Source organism: Delphinapterus leucas, chromosome 3, assembly GCF_059928025.1.
Source record: "Delphinapterus leucas isolate spDelLeu-1000000601 "Yukka" chromosome 3, BTC_Dleu_Yukka2, whole genome shotgun sequence".
NCBI lineage: Eukaryota > Metazoa > Chordata > Mammalia > Artiodactyla > Monodontidae > Delphinapterus > Delphinapterus leucas.
Genome location: NC_143131.1, coordinates 108,864,448 through 108,884,532, shown reverse-complemented (window position 1 = coordinate 108,884,532; position 20,085 = coordinate 108,864,448). Strand labels below are relative to the sequence as shown.

At 36.3% G+C, this 20,085-nt stretch overlaps 1 protein-coding gene across 1 annotated transcript in view; it reads right to left on the bottom strand.

The window, feature by feature from the left end:
• Positions 1 to 4,710: 4,710 nt before the first annotated feature.
• ADAMTS19 (ADAM metallopeptidase with thrombospondin type 1 motif 19) overlaps positions 4,711 to 20,085 on the bottom strand; it is a 281,743-nt gene continuing 266,368 nt past the window's right edge. Inside the window, exons 22-23 of the mRNA XM_022588714.2 lie at positions 8,375 to 8,552; positions 4,711 to 5,989 (exon numbers count right to left, since the gene is read on the bottom strand). Of these exons, the coding sequence (XP_022444422.2) occupies positions 5,838 to 5,989; positions 8,375 to 8,552 (330 nt within the window). The 3' untranslated portion in view covers positions 4,711 to 5,837. The remainder of the gene's footprint in view (positions 5,990 to 8,374; positions 8,553 to 20,085) is intronic.

The following is a 20,085-nucleotide window of genomic DNA, read 5'->3' as shown; positions in this document are numbered from 1 at the left end:
CTATTCATACTTCACGGGCCATGGCTGATACCTAGCCTTTCACAAAAACTTTACATATGTTCTCTAGTAGGGGAAATGATTTTTCCCTCGTTTGAAATTTCAGAGTGATTTGTTTATACTCTTACTATCTTTTGTTTGATAATATATTTTTCCTTTTTCTTTTATGAGCCCCTATACTGGATACATTACAAACGAGCAGCCCTATTGGATGCTTCCTTCCTCACATGAGTCCTGTCCTAAGAACCTCATAAAGCCCTTCGCTCAATCAATAACGGTGGCTGTTGTCTCTTCCAGAGCCCTCTGGTTGGAAATTGATAATCCAATTAAATTTGATTTAAAAAATGGCTTAGTGCTCTGTTTTTCAATCAACCGTGCCCAGTGAAAAAAGAATTCCATCGCCAAAAATATTTATGACATACTCTGTATTCTCTTCTGGTAGTTTATAATGCACAAACTCACATGGAAGACTCTGAGAAGTTCTGCTTCATTAACGCTAGCATTTGCCAAATTTATTTGGTCACATAACACCCATTTCACTGTTGTCCTTTTAACTCTACAAAAAACTTACCTGACAGTGATTGGACAAATACTGTCTTAGGAGTTCTATTTCTTTGTTGTCACTAACACCTTCATCCTAGAGTGACAAAGAGTATAAATAAATATAAATAAAGAGTTATATTACAGGAACAATCTGGTGGAAATCTGGATATCTGGGGCTTCTCAACTCTTACCATGCATGTAATCATTTGTTCTCTCTCTTTATAGCAAATTTTAATAAAAGCATCATTATCCCTTGGATTTGGGCCCAGAATTATTGTCTTTTGAACCACGAGAATTATAAAAATAGAAATACAGTTCACTAGGCAAAACTGTCTACATATTAATTAACCATATTTTCTTTTCTTCTCCTCATCCTCTCTCCCTTCCTCCCTCCCTCCTTTCCTTTCTTCCTTCTTTCCTTTCTTTTTCTTATGCAAATAACCGACTGAAATATCTGAAAGTATTTCCATCTGAAAAGCCTGGATGATGTCCACATGAGCAGTTGGGGTTCATCAAATTATCTGATTTTGAAAATTTGGACAGTTTTGGATAGTTTGATTACAAAGAAAGCCTGTGATTAGGTTATAAATCATTGGGCATCTATTACATAACATTATCAAAACTGATGAACGAGGGAGGCAATCACATTAACTAAGTGCACAGAATTTGAGGTCAGAGTGATACATCCAACTAAACTGTGCTCTTGAGCAAGTTGCTGAATCTCTCTGGTCCTCAGTTTCCTCAGCTACAACGTGAAGATATTAATGGTCCCTTACGAGGGTGCTGTGAGGTTTAATAGGTATACTGGTTAAAAGAATGCTTAGCATATATGAAGTGCTTAAAAATGGTTCCCTATTATTTTAAGAGTGCATAAATAATGGGTTTTCATTTCAGCCATCTCCGATATAAAGCAAACTGGAGAAAAAAATTTAAAGTTTTATGATCCACAGTTAAAAAGCAGACTCCATTTCCCAGAATACCCTTCTTTGTGTGAGTCTGGGTTAGAAGAAGCTGAAAGAGAAACTGGCATGAAATTTGGAAGGCACCATGGAAGCAGCACCCATTAATCTGCAATTCTTTTTGCAATCAGATATCGTGACAGAGGCATAGGCACTTGGCAGGTTCTAGATTGCCTTGCTCTCCTGAGCTCTATGCCCATTTCTTATTTCCAACTGTTGGTCCTGTTGACCGCCAGGAAACTTAGATCCACTACCCAGTGTTGGCACTGGTCCTGTAAAGGAGGAAGCTACACAAAGGCAACAGCATCTCATAGACATCTTCACAAATTACCCCTTTGTCGTTAAACTTACCTGGCTGTGCCTGGCTGCTCAGATTGGTGACTGCTCTGATCCTCCAACTCCTCTTACGGACCTTCACGTCCAGGGTCCTCCTGCTGTTGTTTGAGTTCAAACCTATTATCCTCTATCACTGCTTTGCTGATTGGATCTGGCAACTACAGGTGTCAGAAGTGCTTCCAAGGAACAGAATTTTAAAAATGGAATCTGGAATTAGTTCTCCGATATGACTAGACTTAAAGGCATTAATGACCAGTAGTAAGTGGGACCCTGGTCATCCATGACATACAGGGGCAGAATGGTTATAAAAACTCTCACCTATAGTTACCTGGACTGAAGTGCCTAGAGAAAGCAAGGCCCTAGGTTACAAAGTACCTGCTGCAATATAAATTTTCCATAGAAGCAAAGAGAATAAGGACCGTGGGGTTGATTCATTTCTTCTAAATCAGCTGGAGAACTTACAGAAAGAGAATGATAAGCCTGGGGTTTTACATTCACAGCTCAAGGTCTAAGTTGGGAACCAGAAAGCTTTTATGACTGTCTTGAAATAAAACCTTTTAAACTGTACTGCTGATGTCTTACCATCTGTGATGTCTTCTAAATCCACATCCAGATTCAAGTCCTGGAAGATCCAGAACCAGGGAAAAAGTATGACTTTAAGGTGCTACCATACATTGCCAAAGGAACTGCAGGATTTCACCAATTCACATTAACTGAAACCCAAGATATATGTATGAGGATGTTTCTTAATGGTGTTATATTAGGACAAAAGGAATACAATATTTTATTAACCTAAATGTTTTTGACATGGGTTCACTAAGCAGAGATTCTTGATTCAAAGTGTTAGTCCACACGTCTGGGAGTAACTCTTAACAATATGACTGAAAACTGGACCCAACGGTGGTCTGCACTGAATGAAATTGAGATGTCAAAACTTCCTTGTAGAAATATCACCATTTATTGGTCGATGAATTAGGCCCTATACAACATCTTAGAGGACCTCCAAAATGTTTTCACCCAGCTGATGCGAGAATTGATTATTTGGGGGTAGAAAAGATGTTGCATCATTCTGTCAGGCCATCTGTTCAGGGTGATGGGGAACATGGTAATACCAGCGATTCACGTGAGCATGAGCTCACTGCCACATTTTTTTAAACTGTAATAGGAATTCTCTGAACAGAAACAATATCGTATGGAATACCCTATCGGTGAACGAAGCATTTGGTAAGTTCATGGATGCTGTTTTGGCAGAAACTTTGCAGGCTGGGGAGGCAAATCCATATTCAGGGTAAGTGGTTATTTCTGTGAGAACAAACTACTGCCTGTTTGGTGATAAAAGTGATCTAATGTAATCTTACTGCAATCAAGGCGGTGGGCTGGTCCTTCCATAGAATGGTGCCAATATTGGGAAATAATATTTTCTCTGCTATTGTTAGGTTGAGCCCTCAGCAGTGACTGTAGCTAGACTGGCCTTGGTGAGTGGTAGCTCACATGGCTGAACCCACACATAATCTCCAGTCCTGCCACCACTGTCTCTGTTCCTGGGCTCACTGGGCAAGGACAAGGGTGGCTGATGAAAGAGACTGGCCAACATACACAGAAACCATCATCTTATCCAACTGACGACTGAGTCCTCTCTCCTGAGGGTGCTCTTTGGTGAGCAGTCAAATGGAATATATGTTATTCACATATCTTTTCCTCAGAACTTCTTTGTCACCAATTTTCAAACCACGCTCCTCCCAAGTCCTTGTCAAGGCAGCCAAAACACCTTGATTACAGTAAGATTATATTAGATCACTTTAATCACCAAACAGGCAATGGATTTTTCTCACAGAAATAGCCACGTACCCTGATTATGGATTTGCCCCCCGCCAGCCTGCAAAGTTTCTGCCAAAATAGCATCCATGAACTTACCAAATGCTTCGTTCACCGACAGGGTATTCCATACGATATTGTTTCTGTTCAGAGAATTCCTATTACAGTTTAAAAAAATGTGGCAGTGAGCTTATGCTCACGTGAATCGCTGGTATTACCATGTTCCCCATCACCCTGAACAGATGGCCTGACAGAATGATGCAACATCTTTTCTACCCCCAAATAATCAATTCTCGCATCAGCTGGGTGAAAACATTTTGGCGGTCCTCTAAGATGTTGTATAGGGCCTAATTCATCGACCAATAAATGGTGGTAGTTCTACACCAATTCACGGATTCAGGAATCAAGGGATGGATTAAGAATGTCTCCTCTTCCTATGTAATTTTTCCCTTTCTCATTCCCCTACTATCTTACCTAAGATGTGTTGATACTGGTTGATTTTATATTTCAACAATTAAATTAAAGGATATCCAAAGTAAGGGACAGTCTAGAAACAAACTGTGCCCCGTATGAACATGAAGGTGAAAATACTAATGAGGGAAGGTGTCAAGAACTGTGAAGACTTTGAGGCTTTACTCTACTTGCAATCTAGCAAGTTGGCCTGCCACACTCTCAGGGCAGAAGACATAAAATTCCTGGGTTAGAGACAAAGGACTTTATTACTTGTGGCAACAGCAGTAGCCAGAGAATCAGCATTTTCCTGCACTGGTTCCCTGAGCCCCAATTCCCACAGGGTGACATGAAGAGAGCCAGGCGGTACCTGTACATGCAGTGAACTGTATTACAGGAGAGGGACCCCAATTTTAAGGAACCTGAAACTTTCATAATGAGAAATAAGAATGTCTGCCCTTTGCTCCAAAAAAAAGACGCTATATTTACCTTCCAAGGCTATTCATTACACAAACATCCTTTAGAAGATACTCCAGAACAAAAGCAGACAGTGCCAAGACATGTGGAAATGTGAGAGACTCATGAAGAATTGCCTCTCAGCAGGAAGTTTCACATATTTTATTGAAAAATCTAAGAAATCATGTGAATCATGTACAATATTTTCTCACAAGAAAACCTTTAAGCTGGTTTTTAAACGTTTCACAGAATTGTAAAACTTTTTTAAGTTTTAGAAAGAAAAAACACAATGAAACTACCACAGTGTTATAAGCTTTTTGTTTTTCCTTGTTTCTAGGGAAAAGACTGAAAACTAGTAAATTTTCTCATTATGATTTGTGAGGCTAAGTACTATACTCTTTTATAGATCTGCTAAAAAGATACAAGGAAATGAGGGGATCAACGCTTTCTTTGTTCAAAATATTTTAAAAAGCTAAAATCTAATGACAACATGTTAAAATACTACACATTTTTGTAGGATGTTACCATTTCTATAACGGTTTCTCTACACTATATCAACAGTGCAATGGTGATTCAGTGTAAATCATTACAGTGTTTCATTGTTACAATACTTGTGTTCAAGTACATGTTCATGAACATGATCAAAGTCTCTATTTTGACTTTTCTTTTTCATTATTAAAATAAGGCTATAATTACAGTAGAATTTTTCCTATGGATATCTCTAAATCTGAACGCAATGCATAATACATTCTCTAAAAACCTGTTCAACACTATGAGGTTTGTTATGTTGACACATCTACTGCAGATTACAGAAAATGGGCTAGTTCTGCATCAGGATACCAAAAAACAAAAATGATTTCTCTCCATATATAACTAAACTATTATGCTAAATTAGTATACATTCTGGATAACTCAATGGTATTGTCGGGGAGAGAGTAGCATCTTAGAGACGGCCCTAATTTAAAAAAATGTTTTGTTTGGTTTTTTTTGGTTTTTTTAAAGCCTAAAGATCTTGGTTTTTTCTTTTTCCCTTTTTATTTTTATTCTGGAAACTGGATCCAACTTATTTATATAAAATTATTTATGAAGCCATATAGTATAAATCAAAATGTTTGTAGAACCAAAACAAACACCATATTGGATGTGTGGCAGGCAAAAAAATAAATTAATTTGATTAAATTATATGTAATCTGATAATATTTGGTCTGAAAAACATGCTAGTGTGTGTGTTTATAAATAATGTAATTGCAAAGAGCTGTTAGCCAGCCAGCCTGCTAGAGGTCAACTCTTCTGCTGCAGCTTTTGGGCATAGAAGTCCCTGCACGTCTCACAGCAGCGCTGATACCACCGCATGTCCTGACAGAGGTTCTTCTCACGTATCACCCGGCAGTACACAGGCCACTGATTTCCCAGGCACTTGAAAGTCAGAGCAGCTGTGAAGCAGAACGCAGGGAACTAGGTGTCATGAGATAAACTAGGTGTCATGAGTAGAAACAAAGAGCAATCACTTAAGTTGGGGGATTTTGTACACACACGTTGACTCATGTATATTACCTCACGGAGCATAAAAGATAAAGAAACACACACACACACACCCTATAATAAAGGAGTAAAGTGAATGAATAATGGTCTTACTCATGAACTTTTATAGACTTATTAAAGATAGAGTTCCCAAATCCAATAAGTGTACTGCAAATGGCTTTTAAGTTTCCATTTCATGGCTTTCATTTAACCTTCTTTTGGATTTTTAGTTGAGAGATTAAAAAGAAAAAGGAATGTGTTCAATATGTCCACCATTACGAGAATACAAATTAATAAGTATTGTTATGGATGACATTGCGAAGACATAGCAAAACAAAAATCTGCTCACACTTATTTCACATTCCTCGTTTCCTAGATAGCAGACATGTCTAACTGGGATATTTAAGAATTGCAATTTCAGGCATCCTTAAAATCAAAGCTGATTATCAAAAGTGACTAAAATTTACAGCAATAAAGTGCTTGAAATGAGCTCTTGGTATAAAAAATTCAGTCATGTAGATTTGGCCCCAGTTTTTCTGAAGAAATAGCGTGTTCTGGCATGTATAATAAAAGGCAGTTCTGCTACAATTGTTCCTTTTGCCACTATTCTAGTATGATTCATTAATTTATGTTTAAAAACCTTAAGATTTTCCAACCACTGTGCTTCTGTGTTTGGGGATGTGCCTTCAAGAAAAAATGAACAGAGAAAATGGAGTTTTAATTAAATTCTCCTTTTAATTCATTATTTTCTGACACATGATACTTCAAGAAGGACTCCAAATAATTGTTGGAGAAAGGGATTATGCTGTTTTTGAATACAAGGATTTAGAGCATCTGCTCTAGGATTGCTTAACTTTTTGTCTTAACTAGTCTTAATTCTACTTGAACTGATTATTTCTTAGAAATGTTAATTATTTGGCTTAAAAAAGAGAATTTTTATATTTCCATGAAGAACACAAACTTTTCCATTTGATTGAATCGTATGCCTGGAAAAGTATCTATGACAATTTAGCTCCTTGCATTTTGGCAATATTATTCTGTATGATTAAACTGATCCCCTGGAGATTATACATACAAATTGAAACTGAAGGTTTCCCCCCCTGGTAACCATAAGTTTATTTTCTAGATCTGTGACTCTATTTCTGTTTTGTAAATAAGTTCATCTGTACCACTTTTTTAGATTCCACATATAAGTGATATCATACAATATTTGTCTTTCTCTGTCTGACTTACTTCACTCAGTATGCCAAGGAGGAAAAGGGGGGAGGGATAAACTGGAATACTGGGATTGACATATACACACTACTATATGTAAAATAGGTAACTAATAAGGACCTACTGTATAGCACAGGGACCTCTGCTCAATACTCTGTAATGACCGATCTGGGAAAAGAATCTAAAAAAGAGTGGATATATGTATATATATAACTGATTCACTTTGCTGTACAGCAGAAACTAACACAACATTGTCAATCAACTATACTCTAATAAAAATTAATTTAAAAAAAAAACAACTGAAGGTGTTAAATGTATATTAACCCAGTGACATCCAGGCAGCAGTGCTATTAAAAGCCACTAACTGCCACAAAATTAAAGGCTAATTCATTCATGAATATTTGTTGTTCAAATGCAGGGTATATATACTTAAAATACATAGTCTACTTCTTGATGATGTATTAGATTAAATAGCAGGAATTGAGAATATATGTGAAAGCATTTTATAACATAAAAACTATGTAAATCAATGTAACTACTATTTATTTTTATTTAACATTATGTCCTTAAAGATGAAAAAAATGGTACTACTTGTTCAGGGGTGTAGATACATACATCTGTTCTCCTTGAAAGTGATTTTTTTTGCTCTTTGTCTCTCCAAAGGATAATTTGTACCCAGGATCACAAGGAAGGCTATTAACAATGAAGAGGTCCAAGGTGTACACTACAACCTCACCTTTCCATAGACATTACCTTAATTGAGGGTTCTGCCATGGGATGGGTCAGAACCAAAAATATGGTTACATCCTTCAGCCCTTTATAGGATGACCTTGGGTGGTATGGCATTCATATTTCCAGGGCCTGGACCTGAGTAGACAGCTCAGGAATGAAAATAGTTTAGTCTTGAGAATTTTTTACCCACATGATCATCTGGACTAAACTATAGTTGAATAGATCCAATTTAGTCAGAACCAAACTAATTAGTATAGATTGATAACTAAGCTTTAAAGTGATATGCAAAATAGAAGAAGCCATGATCATTTCCATGTTTCTCAAAATCATCCCCTTTTTGGTCTGCTTACCCAGCCTGGGTGATGTTATAGTATTTACATTAATCTTCTCATTGCAGGGCTGAAGGTGGCATGGCCTGTATGCTGCAGGTTTTTCGGAAGAAAAACATTCATTTCCATGTCTTCCTGTGATCTTATGCATGCACTGAATAACACGGGACTGCATTCCTTTGCCACAGGTAATTGAGCACTAGGAGAGATACAAGGTTTTGTTAAATGTTCTTTTTGTTGTTTCCTTTCTCTAGGCTGTAAGCCACCTTCTCCTTATATTTGCTAAAATTGGACATGAGCCACAACATCCAGGGTTAATGTAAAACATGGGTCAGAAATGTTGTTGCTCATAACTTGGGCACAGTGCTGTTCAGAATATCTAGCTGACCTAAGGCAGAGCTTTGGACAATGAAGGACATAGGCGATTAAAAAATTTACAGCAGAAACTAATACAACATTGTAAATCAACTATACTTCAATAAGATTAAAAAAAAAAAAGCTGGAGAGTATGACTTGGGAAAGAGAGTGGGTGATACCAGTAAGTAATGAACTTGGGCGGGCAGTTTTTAAAGTTTTAATATCTAGTTTTCAACAAATAATTGATTCACTGCTCTTTAATTTAGTCATTGATGCTTGAGAGTTAGATATGTCCAACTGTGGAGCCAGATCCTCGTTATAGCCTTTCAATGTACTCATCCACTCCATTTGCTCTGGCCTTAAAATGTTTATTAAGAATATCAACATGAAAAAAAAAAGAATATCAACATGGCTGGGGGCTTCCCTGGTGGCGCAGTGGTTAAGAATCTACCTGCCAATTCAGGGGACACGGGTTCAAGTCCTGGTTCGGGAAGATCCCACACGCCGTGGGCTGTGGAACAACTAAGCCCGTCTGCCACAACTACTGAGCCTGTGCTCTAGAGCCCATGTACCACAACTGCTGAAGCCCGTGCGCCTAGAGCCCGGGCTCTGCAACAAGAGAAGCCACCACAATGAGAAGCCTGTGCACCGCAATGAACAGTAGCCCCCGCTCGCTGCAACTAGAGAAAGCCTGTGCGCAGTAACAAAGACCCAACTCAGCCAAAAATACATAAAATAAATGAATTTATTAAAAAAAAAAGAATATCAACATGGCTTATCAACCTGATGTGTTATTGAAATAACTGCTATGACTTCGCAGGTTACATGACACCCAAAATTGTGCAAATAATATTTGATAATATGTATTTTTCTAATAAGTACCTTTTAATGGATTCCTTGTATTTCAGCTAAATGTAGTTTGTCTTCATTTGTAAGATATTTCAGAGAACATATTTAACTTACAATGTTTGTTTATTAAAGAAGTCTCTTGGGTCCATATATATCACTAGATTTAATTTGTTACACAAATAAACTGATGTTGAGTTGAATGAGAAAATACAATTATTTTATGGTATCAAAATTACATGTTCTTGTGTTTCTGAAAATAGTAATTTATTTACTAGTTATACTATTTTCTATGTGGTAAAGATTTAGCCATATCTGGCTAAACAGTTCTAAAAAACTTAGAACTCTTTACAGAGATGATCTCGGTGTACTCTATTTGAAAACTGGTAAATACTTTCTGATTGTCACCTTTTAGATATGCAGGCACAAGGTTTGTAATGTTTGTTCCCCTTTGTATCTGACCAAGTCATTGTTAGGACTGCATTTTCTTTGTAAGAATTTTCAGTTCTTCCTTTACTATCATCTTGGGTCCCCTGCTCTTCTTTTCATTAGCACAAGAAGCATTCTACACAAACCCTTGAAACCTCAAATCTGTCTGCTCCTGTTTACTTTGTCTTTAGTTCCCAGCCTTCCAGTCAATCCCAAATATTAACACAGAATATGTATTCTTTTAAAATTGCTTTATATATATATAAAATCTCCTTGGAAAAAACTTCAGTTATCGAGTTCCCCAAATCTCCAGGCTGGCATTTATCTAGCTCCTCAAACAATTTTCCACCTCTCTGCTTCAGGGATCATTTGCTCTATAAAACACTAATCATGCCCAGGCACTTTCTACTCTCACAATTACAACTGTGCCTAGCCTCTTTTCAAAACACAATCTCAAATCCACTACTTCCATGAAGTGGTCCACAATTATCCCAACTACTTATGCATATTTATGCTTCAAAACCATATATCCATCCATCTGAAGCTACCCCTTAGAATCACTTGGAGAAAAAAAATTTTTCACTATAGATTTTAAGGTCTAGAATTTCTAAGTCAGGAAACAGATTGAGTCTGATGGGAATATACATTAAAAAAAAGAAGTATCTAGGTGATTCTGCTGCACAGCCTGAGTTTGGAAGCTACTGGTCAATAGCATGTGTTCTGCATTTAATGTAGGCCAGTGTGTATTACTTTTTATCTTTGATTAGTATTTTTTCATGTATCTAGTTTGTCTCTTGGTAAATCTCTCGAAATTAGGCTCACTGTCATATCACTTTCAGTACTAAAACCTACATATCAGGTATGAAAATAGATTACTAAGAATAATACAATTTTACGTGCATGCTATTAGCATGCATCTACTTTATAGATGACTTATCTTTCTAAATTTTATTCTGTAAATACTTCTGCATATAATCCTCCTTGTATCTGATGAATTCTTAGCTTTATGCAAACAGCAGATTAAAGAACAACAACTGGGATATTACATGCCTTTAAATCTGATTTTTTTTTCTTGTTAACTTCTATAGGATCTAAATGTTTCCAGTTCAGTTTAAGCTTTATTATAACTTAAAAACTATTGTAAGAGGAGTAACTGTTTGACATGGTCTTTCCCCCTTGGAATTATGTATCTTAGTATCACTCAATAGAATGGATGTAAGTATTTAAATATAGACACCATGCTTCTTAGAAATATTTTCAGGAAAATTCAAAACAGTTAAACTAAAAACTTTTAAGGGGTTAAGTTTATGTGGAAAAATATTCTAGTATCTACTCCTAAAATTTTGGGAGACCTTGGAAGTAATCACAATATTTGAGAAACAAAAAGAACAATGGGAGTTTTATAATAGATGAACTCATTCTGATGCAATAGAGAAGGTTCTCAATCATATGTCAAAGAAGCCTAGTAATCAATCACAGACTATTCTCAATACTTTCAGCTAATCTTATATCAACTCCAAAGGACATGTGTTAACCAAAGTAACATCATTTTTCAGGATTACAAAGTAACATCATTTTTCAGGATTACAAAGTAACTACAGCTACACGATAACTCAGAGTACATAATTTTAGCAGATAATGGCTGAAGAGTGCCTTCCATAAAAAAATATTTTAAATTAAGAGAAAAAAATCATTTAATTAAAATGGTATCATTCCTGCCTTTGAAACTAATGGAATAAGCTTTATTATGAAATTAGTCTAATAGCCTTAGAATCTAATTTTCATTAGAATACTTTAATAATAAAAATATCAAGCTTTTACTAGTAATTATGTTCTTTATAAAATACACAGTGGTAAAAATTTTATTACAAATGTGTGAAAAATAAACAGATGTTTGAAATGGAACAACTGAAATCCCAAAGTATCTTCTAAACTATTCCTTACTTTATTATGGAAGATACCTCTAAATAATTGGATATTTCTCAAATCACATCACTATGATTAAAGACAGACAGACATTAAAAGAAAAAGTCAAAATAATTCTCACTTGAAATGAGGAGACCTGGGCTCTAATACTATCTCTAGAACCTAACATACCTGGGACTTAGTTTTCCTTTTTGTAAAGCAACGCATTGTAGTAGATCATAGCTATACTTTCAGGTCTAAATTACTACAAAAGGAAAAATTCCAAATAACTTATTATTAAAAGTTACTGTAGTCAGGCTTTTTTTTTTTTTTTTTTTTTGCAATACGCGGGCCTCTCACTGTTGTGGCCTCTCCCATTGCAGAGCACAGGCTCCGGACATGCAGGCTCAGCGGCCACAGCTCACGGGCCCAGCCGCTCCGCGGCATGTGGGATCTTCCCGGACCGGGGCACGAACTCGTGTCCTCTGCATTGGCAGGCGGACTCTCAACCACTGCGCCACCAGGGAAGCCCGTAGTCAGGCAATTTTTAAGTGGTGACACTGCATAAAAGTAAAGATGCTAATTTCATTATCTAATTATTCACTATGCGACCCAACAATGGTATCATAGGCGTCTATTAAATGAAGTCTCAAAATTATAGTTTTTTGAATGTTTCAGAATATTCAATCATTTATTGGCTTTTCAAGTATTTACTGATCACCCATCATGTTCAGGATCCTGTGCAGAAGCTAAAAGCAGCAGAAATTATTAATACTATGGGGCTGGTACTTTATTCAATAAACTTTACAACAAAATGCAATGATCTAAAATAGATGGAGTTAGATTACGAAACATTGTGGAAGCTGGGCAATTTCACCCATTCTTAGCCAAGTGTTTAATATTTTAAATAATCAGTTGTGTTATGGAACCAGTTTGTTGCTTTAGGATCGAAGGGAACCAATAATATTACTTCTGAAAGCTTTCACTCCATACAATACTAATAGTAGTTAGCACTTACTTATATTTATTATATGCCAGGTACTGTGTTAGAGGTTACATTTATTTTAATATCTCATATGAAGCCAATGAGTACTATTATTATTCCTTTTACACAGATGAGAAAATAGAGGCTCAAATAAGTGAAACAAAGTGCCCACAGTTTTATAGCTAAGAAGTGGTGGTATTGGAGTTTGAACCCACATGTACTAAATTCAAAGACTGGACACTTACACATTACTTGATACTAGAAGATTGCTAATATTTCTCTTTATGTTAACAGTTAAAAATCTTCTCTTTTTCCCTATCCTGCCAAATAACCTCTTATCCCCATATCTCATTCTTAACCTAAAACTAACAAATTAGAAGGCCTTTTTGGTTTTGTTTTACTATAACTCAGGCTATGTGGTACGAGATAAACTCTTTCGCCCTAAGGACAATTCACAAGCCTGCTTTATCTTTAGATAGAGTGATCATAGAATTTATCGTCCAAATCAGGGCACTTGTGAAAGAAGTTGCTGATAATTATTCCTAGACTATGGGCATAAAAGGGGACTGTTCTGGCTAATCTGGGACACGCTGTCACACTATCTAGACAACTTACTGATAGATCTATCTATTACATGATAAACACAGATGAATGGACACACGAAATACCTATTATATTCCAGGCACTATCTAATATGCTTTTACACATAATGTCTTGGTTAATCTTCCTCATAACCCTAATAATTTTACAGATGGCAAGAGTAAGGCTCATAGAGATGATTTCATTCATTTATTCAACAAATATTTACCGAAACTCTACAACGTACCAAACACTGTTCTGGATACAGGGAAGTGATAGTAAACAAAATAGACAAAAATATGTGCCTTCAAGGAGTTTACACTGTAATGCTGGAGAGCAAGAAGGTCAAGAATTAAAAACGTTGTATATTAGATATTGACAAGTGCTGTGGAAAAAATTAAAGCTGGGAAGGAGGACTGGGAAAATTGGGGTTATGGGGTTTAGCAATTCATATGGGATGATCAGGGAAGGACTCATGGAGAAGGTGATAAAGACTTGCTCCATATGAAGGAGAAACAAATGCACATCTTAGGATTCCAATACAATGTTCTTTCCACTGTGTCTCTACAGATCTTAGATCAAGTTCAATGGCTTTCTCTCCCCTTCCTCCCTCCCTCTCTTCCTTCCTTCCTTCCTCCAGTCCTCCTGCCCTCCCTTCCTTCTTCCCTTCTGTCTTTTTTCTAATACATTTTAAACCTTGCTCTTCACATATGTACTAAGTTAAAAAATACTTGAAACACAGCAGCACTATAGACCTCCACTAAAGGACCAAATGCTAAAATGTCAACATCAATTTGCCAGCAACTGGTAAAAAAAAAACATAGGGTGCACCAGATAACTTGCCATTGATCTTTTACAAGGAAAATTTCCTGACTAAAGTATTTTAATAAGAGAGACCTGTACTGTCTGACAAATAGTCTGTTCCCCAAACAGTTTTAATATTGCCCTGAAGGACCTTTGAAACTAAGCACCTCACAAACCAATTCCATGAACTAGAAGCCTTTAATTCTGAACAGGAAATGCAATCTTGATGTACCAGGTTTACTACAGTAAAAAGGGAAATAGTAATCTTTAGAACAAACTTAAGCAGCAAGGCACAAGAAAAACTGATGTTGGTAATCCCTCTTTCCCACCAAAAAATGAGCCCCAAAGGCTCTGAAAATAAAATCTGTTTGAGTGACATTCATCATTTCAATCTACCTGAGAAAATTATGACCTCCCTTGCACTTGAGTACATGAGTGTTATAATATCTTTAGATAATATCGTGATATATTTCTCTTATAATGGTATAAACCCTTTCTTGACCTGGGACATTAGTGACAATTTCTAAGATTGTATTAAATTATGTCAACCTTACAGTTTGCATGTCAAACACTAAACATGATAAAGGAAACTTCCTCAATAATTCAAACAGTTTGGACTATTAAAATGATTAGAGAAGTAGTTTAGTAAATGAGAACCATGAACACAAATGGTAGCAAATTAGCAAGAAGAAGGCTTTATCCTCTTTTAAAATGAGATATATATATATTATATAAACTTATAACTATTTCCATTATCTAAAACTTCCTTTTTGTCATTCTTACACCACACAATAAGACCTGACTTGCTTTATTTTACCTAAGAAAATTTCATCTAAATAAACTAACTGAAAGGGAAATCTCTGGGGAAAAATAAGCAATGTCCAAGCTGGTGGAAGGGTACAGTAGACGTTTACCTAACTCAGATGTTTATAATATTCTAAAAATGGTCAAGGAGGATCTGGTGATATATATAGATGTGAACTCTTGGAAAGTTATATTTACTAAGGTAGTGATAGCTCTGAGTGGGCAGGGTTTGCCAGTACTGGTAAAGGCAGGTTAAGATGCTAGAATGATTTGGCAAATTTGTGGACTGGCCTAAATGTGAACAAATGAGGGACATAGAAAAAAATGTAGGAAAAAAAACTACACTCAAAAAATTCTTAACAAATTAGCAACTGAGGCATTGTCATAGAAACAAAGGAATGAAATGAACTCTGAATGGCTGTAAAGTCCATCTCATGGACAAGCCAAGATGTGGAATCCTTTCTTCCACCATAAAGGATCGATGAGTGGTGAGGCACTGCCCAAAAAGCAAACTGCAGTAAGAAACTGACCATGGAAATTTCACACCTGACAGTATTATTTATGGCATTAATAGACAGTATTGCTAAGATCTTGGTTTAATACTTGGAAAAATATGTAAACACCTTATACTAGGTGTTCAAGGAAAGGCCATTTATCTTGAGACATTTTATTGATGTTATAATTCCATTATGTTCAAAGGCAGTGAGTGTGTGCTATAAAATAACTGTGGCCTGATGAAACTCTTTAAGTTTTCACGTCTAATCTGATACATTGAGGATAATTAGGTCTTAAATAGAACAATGGTGTAAATACATTTTTGATGGATCATATAAACATATAAGGGACGAGTGTATTCTGTTACTAAACTTTCGTTATATTATATAGAAATATTCATTTCGTGATAGATTTGAATATGTTTATCAAGAATATGTATCTTTTAAAAATAATCTACATGTATTGTTCCCCAAAGTTTCTATGAATACCACAATGTTTAGAGGCATAAATCCACTAAATACTAGTGAATAATAGCAAACATGCTCTGTAATACATTGACATGGGTAAAACATGTTTAATTCAAAGAAAAAAGGCTGCAGAGGCACCAATAAATAGCTATCTACAAGTTTATAAAGTGCCAAAATGAGGGACAAAAATAGTGAACATGATTTTAGGAGGCTCTCAAAGCTCATCCATAGTACCACTTGAATCCACTTTTGTAAAGTGCAAAATTGTCTTCCTGTCACTGAAAATTCATGAATCGTGTAGGAATATCCACAAGGGCTCATGATATAATCTATGTGGTATCATGTCTCTGTCAAATTCACCAAAGAACACTGTTGTCTGTTTGTCCAAGAAGTAACCTATGTACTTCTGGACAACTTAATTTCACTTAAGAACCCTTTAAAAATGGGATATCCATAAATATCTCTTAACTACTTTCCTATTTAGAGAAGAGACACTAATTATTTCCACTGATCTCTGATTCTTGCACTGCTTCTGTGCTCCATGGGTTCTGAGATCAAGTAGATCTTTTCTGCATATGTGATTTTCAGCATGGAGCTACAAAAGACTTCCACATCTAGTCTTAGGTATTGGGATCCTATGGTAAAATGCCAAATCTTAAAATCACTGGTTAAATATTAGTTTCTACCTTTCCTTTCAGGACTTCAGAATAGTCAGATAGACACTGTTTGGTGCTAGTTAGTTACTCGGAATATTTAGATAACCCAGGTTTGGGAACCAATTGGGACACTATGGTATGAGTAAATGTGTACACTTAGGTTAAATAATCAACTAGTTTGGCAGTGAGTTTATGGAATTATCTATCTGTGCATGTTAAACTCTAAAGTTAAATTGTAAAACTCTTCAAGCTTAAATCCTGTAAAATGTCCTCTTAAACATTATACCAAAGAGGCAGGAAGCCCGAAAGTAAAAATACTACTGTACAGTATTTATTTGGAGTTTTATTGGATAACAAACATAACTAAACTAGTTTGCTTTTAAATTCCTTGAAAAAACCCCCCAAATTTCAGTGTATTTAGGGGTTAAAAATAATAATTCTCACACTTGGCCAGGACAGAGATTACCCGAGATTCCTTCCCTCTAGACTGTGCCAAAGATATATATTTTGGAGAGAATGTGTATTCTCCAGGCCAACAGCTAAGGAAGGCTCTGTAATGCTTTACTCATTTCCAGCTGGCCTCTGTAAGAAATAGGAATTCCTAAATTAAGAGAAAATTGTCACTGGCAGACAGAGTTCAATTTTTTTTAACCAATATAATAGACAGTCTTCTAGAACCTGATATAATTCGTAATGATAAGTGCCAATCTATAACAAGGTTAACAGCATTGACTTGGATAATTTGTCTTTGGGAATAAATGGATTATTCCAAAGTGGTTTAACAAGAGTGAAGTAGCATTCACAGTGGAGAGTGGACCCCATCAGGAAACTAAATGATGATTTCTACTGGAAATTATTAGCACAGCATTCCTATTCATTTATGTATATGTTTGGCAGTTCCATCTTTAAACTTTTTAATAAAGTGAGTGTGAAACAAGCATACTAAGGAACAAAAGTTAGCTTTGTTTTGTAAGATTTGCTGTTTGTTTTGGTCAGGGTTGCAGCATCTTTTTAAAGTAGTTCATCTGCTTAATTTAACACATGGGTATTTGGAATTGAATCTATTCCTAGAGGTCAGACATTGAGGATTTTTTGCATATGTCTTTACTTAAATATTTCTTTGGTTCTACAGTTCAAACTATTTTTGTCCCTTTAATGAAAATGTTTGCATATAGTTACTGCAAATCAAGGAAATGTGTGTGGCAAAAATCAAGCAGAGTGCTTATGAATGATTAGCAGAGAACTGAATACGTTATGAAAGGTCATAACAATCTCCCCAATCATTTTTTATATCAAAGTACACACTGATCACCACAAAGATGGAATAAAAAAAAGATGCTTTGCATTAAGAAGCAATTAAACACAAAGTTTTGGGCACATTTGCAATTCTGTCAGTGCTGAGCCTATGAATCATAGGATGTTACAGAGGTGAAAAAAGACTATCAAGACATTTCTATTTTATCACTATCATCCCAGTGAAACATCTTCCCACCAGGGACACTGTTTGGAAAGACAGTGATTGAATTTCCTTTTCAAATAAGATACTTTCCAGGTCTAGTCCAACAATTCTATGTCAGAAATGGATCAGGTCCTTCTGTGGCCATGTTAGAGAAGTGTGTGTTTTTGTTTTGCTTTTAATAAATAAACTCTTGATTTAAAACAGCACAGAGAGCATTATATAGCTACTTTTAACTTATTCCAACCTGAAATAAACCAAGTATCTGCTAGTTCACAGAGAAAATTCTTAAGTGTACTTTGCTTCCATCTGCTGCTTTTCTTCTAGGTGAGATAACTGCTCTCTAACCTGCCAGGTATTCCAGCCAAATGAATTCCAGAAAATGCAAAAGAAGTCTGCCAGCTTCCTTGAGCCTCAATCTTAAGCATCCTTTAGGCTTAAATAGCATGTTACTCAAATAAGGGTGGATTTACTTTTTAAAACAAAATCGCATTTTTAAGTAGTTTGATATACCATACAGGAAAAGGTCAAGGGAGTCATATGTTTACATAAAATTATATCAATTACCTTAATTTTCCTGGTGAAAGATAAGGTAATTACTAATTTTTTGTGGTAAATTATATGAAACATTGTAGTTGTTATAGAACCAGAGTCAGAAAAATAAAATGGGCCACAAGAAAAGAAGTACAATGCTTACATGTATCATACATTTTGGCTTACTTGTTGAAGAAGTTTAAGCAGTCATTTATTCAATAAATATCACCGCATGTCATGCAATGGTCTGGTCACTCAGAGGAGTGAGAAGGGTAAAAGGATTAAGACAATCTTAACGAAACAGCAAAAATATAAGGCAAAAAGTAATTGAGAGAAATTAATGTAGTCAATAAGTGCAGACAGATTCTGTCATTTATTGGGGAAATTAGGTACTTGAGCTGGCCCTCAAAGGACGTGGATGGTTGTAAAAAACACATTCTAGGCAAAGAGAAGTGTATAAACAAAGACATGGAGATTGTAGAAGTACAAACTGCTCAGGCCTGAGCTTAGTGGAGATACTGAATTAATAAGAATAATGAGACAATTCTCAAAAGGTAGGTTAAGGCCAGAATATAGAAAGCTTTGAATGCCAGAGTGAGTATCTGGTAGTTGACAGTATAGCCAATGACAATTCTCTGAAATTGTGTGAACTATAGGATAGAGTGGTGAAGCCATCCCCCTATATGGGGGTAAGAAAGTACATTAGATATTGTTACTCTAGTCCTGGTGAAAATATAAGAAGGACTGTAGTATTATATTGGGAGTGAAGAGCAACCCAGGCAAAACACTACCTGTGTATAGAAGAAAAAGTGCCAAGGACAGCTTCTACTTGAGTATCTGGGAAGACGGTATTAACATTTTTCAAGAAAAAGGAAATTGGGAGTGGGATATGGTTTGAGGAAATAAAATGAGGAATGCCACCGGCACAGTCCTACAGCAACTGACATTTGAGAATAAAGAAATAGGCTCCCCTCAACTCCTTCTGAGTTTCCATTTCATTGAACATTCTTTTTTTTTTTTTTTTTTTGCGGTACGCGGGCCTCTCACTGTTGTGGCCTCTCCCGTTGCGGAGCACAGGCTCCGGACGCGCAGGCTCAGCGGCCATGGCTCACGGGCCCCGCCGCCCTGCGGCATGTGGGATCTTCCCGGACCGGGGCACGAACCGCGTCCCCTGCATCGGCAGGCGGACTCTCAACCACTGAGCCACCAGGGAAGCCCTCATTGAACATTCTTAAGCATACTTTCTTCTCTTGTTTCTCACAACTTTTCCTCCTGTTTCTCTGAATACCCCTTTTTTTGGTCCTTTTTGCTAGCAGTTGCTTCTTTTCTCACAAGCCTTTAAAGCTGGGAGTTTCTCAGGGCTGCATCTTTTCTTCTCCATCTATACTCCCTTCTCGGGCATGCTTATACTTTAA